At 39.0% G+C, this 8492-nt stretch overlaps 1 protein-coding gene across 2 annotated transcripts in view; it reads left to right on the top strand.

The window, feature by feature from the left end:
* The window catches only part of JADE3 (jade family PHD finger 3), a 169205-nt gene that overhangs the window by 135376 nt on the left and 25337 nt on the right, over positions 1 to 8492 (top strand). For both annotated transcript variants that reach the window (XM_055081872.1, XM_024116907.3), the window contains exons 5-6: positions 1293 to 1483; positions 4688 to 4899. In XM_055081872.1, coding sequence (XP_054937847.1) covers positions 1293 to 1483; positions 4688 to 4899 — 403 coding nt within the window. The remainder of the gene's footprint in view (positions 1 to 1292; positions 1484 to 4687; positions 4900 to 8492) is intronic.

Raw genomic sequence — 8492 nt, 5'->3', positions numbered from 1 at the left:
GCGGGCCTCTCACTGTTGTGGCCTCTCCCGTTGCGGAGCACAGGCTCCAGACGCGCAGGCCCGGGAGCCCTGGCTCACGGGCCCAGCCACTCCGCGGCATGTGGGATCTTCCCGGACCGGGGCACGAACCCGTGTCCCCTGCATTGGCAGGCGCACCCTCAACCACTGCGCCACCAGGGAAGCCTCCTTTCTCTCTTTTTTAGATGGCCTACCCTGTTCTTTAAAATTTCCAGGGACTAATAATTCAGATTTCCTCTTGGTTACATTTTCTGATTCTTCATGTAGTATCTAGAACATTCATTGTAGAACGAGTCATTGGTATGAGAAATTTCTCTTTCTTCCCTTGCTTGGTTTCCCTGCCTTGGGCTCTTAAGTGTCAGGAGGGGTTTGGGGAAATAATGGGTTTACTCAGGCCTGCTAGATAATTTGGTGGAAGAACGGGAATCTTTTATCCCATCGTGTTATCCTGACTCAGACTTATAGTCACTATCATTTATGGTTGGGAAATGCCTTAAGTTTGTATAAATCCATGGCCTCTTAGCTTTAACTCATCTATATAAATAGTAAAAATAATAAGAGATATAAAAATAACACTGGCATTATTGATCATCTGTTTTTTACTATACACTTTACTAAGCACTTTATGTATTTTATTTCACATAATCATCATAATAACCCTATAAGTTTGATACTGTTATATCATAATTTATGATTATCATCCATCCTTTTTAGCTAAGAAAACTGAACTTTGTAGAAATTAAGTAATTGCCCAAGATCACCATGCGAGTGAGTGGCAGTTAGAAACAGGTTTGTGTGAGTCTATAGCCTGTACTCTTTACCACCATCCAGTATGGCCTCCGTGGCAGAAAATCATGAGTTTAGCTAAAATATATCTTTGGTATGTAATATGGCTGTGCCTTTGTACAGGTATCACCCCTTCTGCTGGTTCCCCTTCTAAATAAATGTGGTGGCCATTGCACCAAGAACACACAGTGCAACATTTTATTAGAAGGAATGGTAGTAAGGGCCTAGGAGCCAAAAGGGTAAACGAAACATTTTATTAGCAGTCAGAGTATTCAGAGCAAATAACAAAGCTGGATTTGTAGAACCATTTGATTTCTAGAAAGGGATCTGTCATGCCTCTCCTTTGGCAGAGCAGGGGATTTCCCCAGGGTGGGAAGGGAGAACATTCAGCTCCACTGTATGGCCTGAGTGCTGTTGGGCCCATCCAGTCAGTACCTGGAATCTGTCATTTGTTGATTGTTATCAGTGTCTTTCTTTTGCTTTTCTAGGATTGTAGCCGACAAGGTAAAGGAGGTCCTATTTATCCGACCCCGGAAGTACATCCACTGCTCCAGCCCAGAGACCGCAGAGCCTGGCTACATCAACATCATGGAGCTGGCGGCATCTGTGTGCCGCTATGACCTCGATGACATGGACATCTTCTGGCTCCAGGAACTCAATGAAGACCTCGCAGAAATGGGTAAGTTGTTTCCTCACAAGTAACTTCTTCCTTGACTTGATTTGTGATTTTTTAAAAAAGTTGTCAGGACCATTTTAACTTGCTTTCATTTTGTGGCTTCCTTTCTTTTCTGGGCTCTTCATTTATTTTTTTCTTTAATCTTAATCTTAATGAGGCATTTCCTGAAATGCATAAATATATTGAAGTAGAGCAGTAACATTTAAATCTGACCTTGTCTTTCCTTGTTCATGGTGAGTATCACAGATCAGGGATGGCATGTAGGTTTCACGAGGCCATTTCCCAGTTCTGAGTGAGATTGGTCATGGCTGATTGGACTTATGGTTGAGAAGGATTCTGAGACTGTTTCCTCGTTCGGCCCTGAAAAGTACCATGATCAGTGAGCAGGGCCAAGGGTAGTGGCACCTCTGACATCTCCACCTGATGGAGAGAAACTGCAACTTCAGCATTAGGCAGCACCACTGCAACTGACAGGTTGATGTGACCAGGATGCCTTAATGTAAGACTTGTATTTTGCTGCCTGGAAGAAGAATGGCAGGCCTAGGGCAAAACATCCCCAAAGCAGTTCTTAGCTACCTTCAGTGAGTTCTAGAGTTGTCATGCTACTCTCAAAAAACAGAATCGAATGAAGCAAAAACAAGCAAATAAAAAACCTCGTAGTAAACATAGTAGTAATTTTAAAGTAAACGTGTGCCATACAGTACCATACCGGCAATGCTCAGAAATCCTAGGCTGAAAGGAAACTCACCTTATACTTACACACAGTTCTTTTTGACCTGTCTTCAGTCTAAACAGTGTTTAGGTCCAAGTGGTCCTGTGAAACTGGGTGGTTTCTAACTCTCTGTATGAGATATGGTAAAGGATACATTTGATTTTGTTTTTGTTTGAATCACATTTGTTCATTGTTAGTACAACAAGGATCAGTGGTTTTCCTTTTCTTCCCTTTTTTTTCTTTCTTTCCTTTGAGGTTGGTATCTGAATGCATGTGAATACAAAATTAAAATTATACGAAATCCAGTTTGGCATGATGGTGATAGTTTTCTGCCAGTAACCAATACTAACTCCTTGCTTTTTAAAACATTTTGTTTTTTGTCTTCTCTTGTTCTGCCTTCTAAGAGGAAAGAGAGGGGTCCAAAAAATTTAGGGTGGGAACCACAAAGAGAAAGGAATAAAAGACAGACAGAAAGGGAAAATGAGAGTATGAGGGCATAATCAAGTGGATCGATGGCTCAATGTACAGTTGTGTTTATGAACCATACAGCATCCATATACAGTATAGTCATTACAGTGCTGCCTTCAACATGACACTGCCTTATAACAAAGTCCCTTTGGTATTTTGCAGTTAATTCCCTTTGGATGAGTTTTTTTTAAATAAGATTTCTAAAATATTTTTTGAAATAGTTTTAGCTTTCAAGAAAAGTTGCATTTTTAATACAGTTACCATATACGCCTCACGCAGTTTGTTTCGCCTAATGTTAACATCTCACTTTACCATGATACATTTGTCAAAGCTAAGAAACCAGCACAGGTACAGTACTATTAGCTAAGTTCCAGACTTTATTGGAATTTCACCAGTTTTTCCACTAATGACCTTTTTCTATTCCAGGATCCTGTCCAGGATACCACATTGCATTTAGGCTTGGATGAGTTTTAAAAAGAGGATTACCTTATCTCCAGCATTCCTTTAGAGTGAATGATATTGTAGTAAGGTTCTAAGAGCTTAAAATAAACTTTCAAAAACAATATTATCTTAAGCATGTTTTTTATTCAGATTAAAGAATTCTAAAAGTTGAGTGGTTACTGCATACCAGTCACCACACTAAGCAATGTATGAACATGATCTCATCTCTGCCTCACAAGAAATCAATGAGTTTGGTATTGTTATCCTTATTTTTATAGATAAGGAAGCTAAGCCCTAAAGAGGGTAAATAACTTGTCAAAGCTTATATAACCAATGTGAGGTCAAGTTGGAATTTGAATCCAAGTGCTCTTATAACCAGACACTATACTCCTTCACTCCAGGGAAAAAAAAAGTGTAATTTGTCTTGGCTGGAAAAATTAAACATACTACCTAAGTAGTTTTTGGTTTCATAAGTAGCTACCACATTGAAAAGGTAGTTTATGCAGAATTCCAAAGTTCCTTAGGATCTTATATTGCAGATGAAGTGGTATATTAGGATAAATTTGTTTTAGATCACTTTGAGAAGTACTCCTGAGTTTATAAGCTGTTAGAATAAATATATGTGTGCTCTCACAAAATCATCAGTCCTCCTAAGAAGAAAAATGTTTAGTTGTTACCAATAGCCATCATATGAATCTTTTAGCTGAGTTATTATGTATAGAAGGCTAAGAAAAATTAAAAGTATAGAAGGAAAAGGAATCAAGAGGCAAAAAAGGTAATTTCAGAATTTGCAGTTAGACCTTTATGAATGCTAATAAGTTTATTTTATATTATAGTTTGTCATTAGAAAATATTATTGGATTTTCTAAAAGTCAGGTTTGAAAAACAAATAACAAATATTTCATATGTATAATCACATATACAGTACCTAGAATTTTCTTTTATGGCTTAATACCTTTTTGTATGAAAATTTCCTTGTGTAACCATTAGATGTGCTCATTGGAACTAATTTGCTAAGAATGAATTGTTACTTATATCCAAATAGTTATATGATTCTAATTATTTTATTATACTATAAAGTGTTCAAGATTACAAAGTGCAATGAAAGTCCTCCCTCAGTGGGAATAAGAGAAAACAGATTCGGGGGAGTTCCCTGGTTGCCTAGTGGTTAGGATTCCAGGCTTTCCAGGTTCAATCCCTGGTCAGGGAACTGAGATCCTACAAGCCGCATGGCACAGCCACGAGAGAGAGAGAGAGAGAGAGAGAGAGAGAGAGAGAGAGAGAAAACAGATTTAGGAGGAGACTGGCTGGGATTTGGACAGAAAATTAAAAGGGTCAGTGTATATAACTTACAAAGAATATGGTGAAATGTATTTCTCCTTTCATGTGTCAAACACTAATATGTGATGATAGGTAAATTTTAGAATAGCTCTAGTAAAAGAGTCTTTAAAATCTGGTTGTTTTAGGTCAGGGAAGAGATGGTTTTATCCTTTAGAATCTCCCCACCCCTGCACTGGGCTCACAGTAGGTGATTTGGGAATGACAGCTGACTGATGGGTTGATTGATTGTTTGTATTTCTGTGCAGGTTGTGGGCCAGTTGATGAGAATCTTATGGAAAAGACAGTAGAAGTCCTGGAACGCCATTGCCATGAAAATATGAACCATGCTATTGAGACAGAGGAAGGGCTAGGCATAGAGTATGATGAAGATGTGATCTGTGATGTGTGCCGGTCTCCAGACAGTGAAGAAGGGAATGATATGGTGTTCTGTGATAAGTGTAACATCTGTGTGCATCAGGTTAGTGAGAGTGGAGACCGCCACCTCCCCACGGTCAGCCTTTCTGAAGTTCAGTGATCATATCCAGCACCCATATCTGGGTAGCAGCTTGCATTTAAGGGTGAAAATAAAGATTTGGCCTGGCTGTTCTCCAGTAATTCCTTTAGAAATAATACTTCTTATGATCCCCAAGGTGACTTATTAACTTTACTCCAGGGGGATAAACCCAGGTCTTTATTGTGTATCTTCATGCCCATGCCATTGAGATTGCCTTGTTCGATACTTTTACAGTCCCCTGGGGAGTCTCCTTGCTGCCTGGCTGGGAGTCTCTCCTCTGCCTTGGAGTCCCTGTTATATCATCAGGTTACACCCATGGTCAGTAACCTTGGGGAGTTTACACTTCCTACAGCTGGAAGTCGGGACTCCTCATCCTGGCACCCAGAGCTCTCCTCTGTCACCCAAATATACCACTCCCAGGAAACTAGGTCTATTCCACTTTTAAACATCATAGAATTTTAGGATTGTAAAAAACCATCCCACTCCTTAATTTTACAGATAATACCAGGAGAGGTGAAGTGACTTTACCCAGCCTCTTAAAGCTAGTTGTCATTCTTTCTCTACCACACTACTTTTTTTAATTAATAGTAATGATGATGGTGATATCCACATTCTTTTCAGCTCTTTCCCTTTCTTCCCCCACAAGCCCTATGCTCTAGCAAAATAAGGTTACTCAGTGGGGCAGTGCTGAATATTCCTGATGCTGTCCTGTCTCCATGTTTCAGCCACACCAATTTAAAATGCCTTCTCCCACCTCCGGCTAACAAAACTTTACATATCTTTCAAGATCTAGTTCGAATCCTTTCTTGAACTCCCTTACCCTAAGTGATTTTTCACTCTTCTGAACCTGTTGTGTGTTTCATTCATTTCATTAATTTATCTAGCAAATAGGTATGCAACACCGTCCATGTGCCAGGACTGTGCTGCATGCTGAAGATACAGTGATGAAGAGGCAGACATGGTCTTTGCCCCCAGGGAGATCAGAATCTGGTGTAGGGTCTACAAGGAAACTGCCCATTTAGCATAGTATGCCAAGTGTTTTTGTAGATTGAAGTCCATGCTGCTGTGGAAGTGCATGGGAGGGATGGGGGTCGGGGATAACATCCAGAAGGTGGCATCCAAGCTGAATCTTAATAGCCAAAGGGAAATGCCAGAAAAAAACAGCAGCGTGTGTTCAGGCAGAGAGGAGAACATGTTCAGATGGGGTAGTGAGAGTAGGCAAAGTATGTTAGAGGCAACTCTGAGCTATTCAGAACTGTGGAGAGTGGTGGGGTCGAGTAGGGAATGCATGGAGAGTGAGGGTAGAGAGAGATACAAGGGACACATGTGAAGGGCCTTCTCTGACAAACTAAGGAACTTCGGTTTTGTCCTGTCAACCCTGAAGGATATGATTTGTAATTTAGAAGGATCATCCTGACTACAAAATGATTTAAATGATTAGATAACACAGGAGATAGAGAGAAACCAGGACTTAAGACTTTATTTTAGTTCCATGGGCCACCTAACCTTACCCTCTGTATTAAAAGGTACTCAGAATATTCTGTGATCAATTGGGTCTCTTTCTTCCTTTTACTTGTATCCTTTTAGAGTGAATTTTGAAAATTTATCTTCACTCTACCAGTTATTGGCATTTATGTCTCACCTTTAGTGAGAGAGAAAATCTTTACTACTTAAGTACGAACTTAAATATCTGACAGCACAGGTCCGCAGTCCCTTCTATGCATTTCCAAAATTTTAAAGCTCTGAAAACTACAAGTTTTTACTTAAGTTTGGCACCAAAACTGATTTGAGGGCAGTAGCAGAACTCATCCCATATGAGGCTATTTGTAGTCTTTATTCCATTTTGTGAAAATACTCATATATTTTGTTAGAGAAATATTAATGTATTTGATTATATGGCACTGCCCTGGTCCCACTAGGGGGTTAGGTAATATGCCATGTATATACTGTATCACTTTCCTAAGATATGCACAATTCTGAATTTCCTGATGTTTCTTACCCTAGAGTTTTCAGATAAATGATTGTGGATCTTTAGTAGAATTGAAGGTAATAGTACTGAGGTCATCTGTATATATTTTCTGTATTTGTCCTTCACAGTTGGGACAAAATATTAATGAATTACTTCCAGGTTCTTTAACTAACAAAATGAAATGTAGCATAATAATTCTCCTTAAAGGTATTTTGCTTTGAGAACATATCCAGTAATGACTATAAATGGTGCCCTTTCCTCACGTAGAAAGAAATGACAATAGCACCTGACCAGGCCTTGCAGAATATAAGCTGGTATGTATTAAAGCTGGATGTTGATGCCACATAAAGTTTCATATAAAAGAGAATTCTTCCGAAGTGAGTAGGTTCACTTGAATTCTAAAGAGATCCTTAGGTTAGAGCTCCCTCTGTTGACTGAAAAGTGACTTTAAATGATTTGGAAGATTTGGTTTACTCAACAAAATTGGGGACATGTTGACAATTATATTTATTAAACATAATTTTTCTTCTTTACTGCCACCATATTATATCAACTGTTTGTTTCTCTGTGACTATAATACACTTACAGTCAGTACTTTAGAAGAGAGGTTTATTTTACATCAATAGATGTTGGATTTTAACAATTAATTTAAATTTTTTCATTAAAAAGTGTGAAAATTGGGACCATTCCAAGGCCCTTAATGTATTCCATTTTCTGCTTCTTAGCCCAGGTATTGAACACTCAAACTGAGGCCTAAATTAATTTGCCTGAAGGTACATGCTCATAGTTTTTATACCTGTCATATATATAATGTTTAGCACTAAATTTATTAACCCCTTGAAATTATATGTAAAACATATGTTCGTGCATGTGTGCAGTTTTTTAAAAAAATACAGTCCAGACTTCGTCATTTTCTGTTCTAGAAAAAGTTGAGAGCCACTACAATGAAATACAAGCTTCTATGATCTTATGACCAAGAATATGTCTACACAAGAGCTCAGTAAATGATTTTCTACCCAATAAAATGGCCAGGTGATAAAGGGTATTCCTAGAACCAGCTTCTGGTTTTTCTTCTGCTGGTCTGAAAGAGGCTCTGTTTTAGGGAGAAAGCTTGCTTTTATTTCCTTGCAGACTTTCTGGATCTCAGAGAAAGAAAAAGCTTTGAAGGTTAGGGACCTTATAAAATGCTGCCCTGCTTTTGTGACAGCAGCCTAGTTGGAATCCAGCTTCAGTTGTTGAGTAAAATTTATTTGTTCTACCAAACCACCTACTCAAGCTCAGTGTAGAGAACCTTCCAGATAAATTGATGGTAAAGGACCTACCCCCAGTAGGTCCTTACAGTATCACTGAGGAGGTGAAACATAACAGTTAAAGTAGAGAAGAATACATGATGTCGACTAAGTACCTGGTGAGGGAAATGACATTGAGTGGAGGGTGGGAGTCAGGAAATGGAGCAGACACAGGGGCTACAGTGATCTGAGAATTGAGGTGAAGAACAGCAGGCTTTTTCTTTGAAGGGCCAGATAGTAAATATTTTAGACCTTGAGGACCACATATAGTCCCTGTTACATATTCTTCTTTCTTTTAA

The sequence above is a fragment of the Physeter macrocephalus genome, chromosome 21, assembly GCF_002837175.3.
Source record: "Physeter macrocephalus isolate SW-GA chromosome 21, ASM283717v5, whole genome shotgun sequence".
NCBI classification, from domain to species: domain Eukaryota; kingdom Metazoa; phylum Chordata; class Mammalia; order Artiodactyla; family Physeteridae; genus Physeter; species Physeter macrocephalus.
This window is presented reverse-complemented; position numbering and strand designations above follow the sequence as displayed.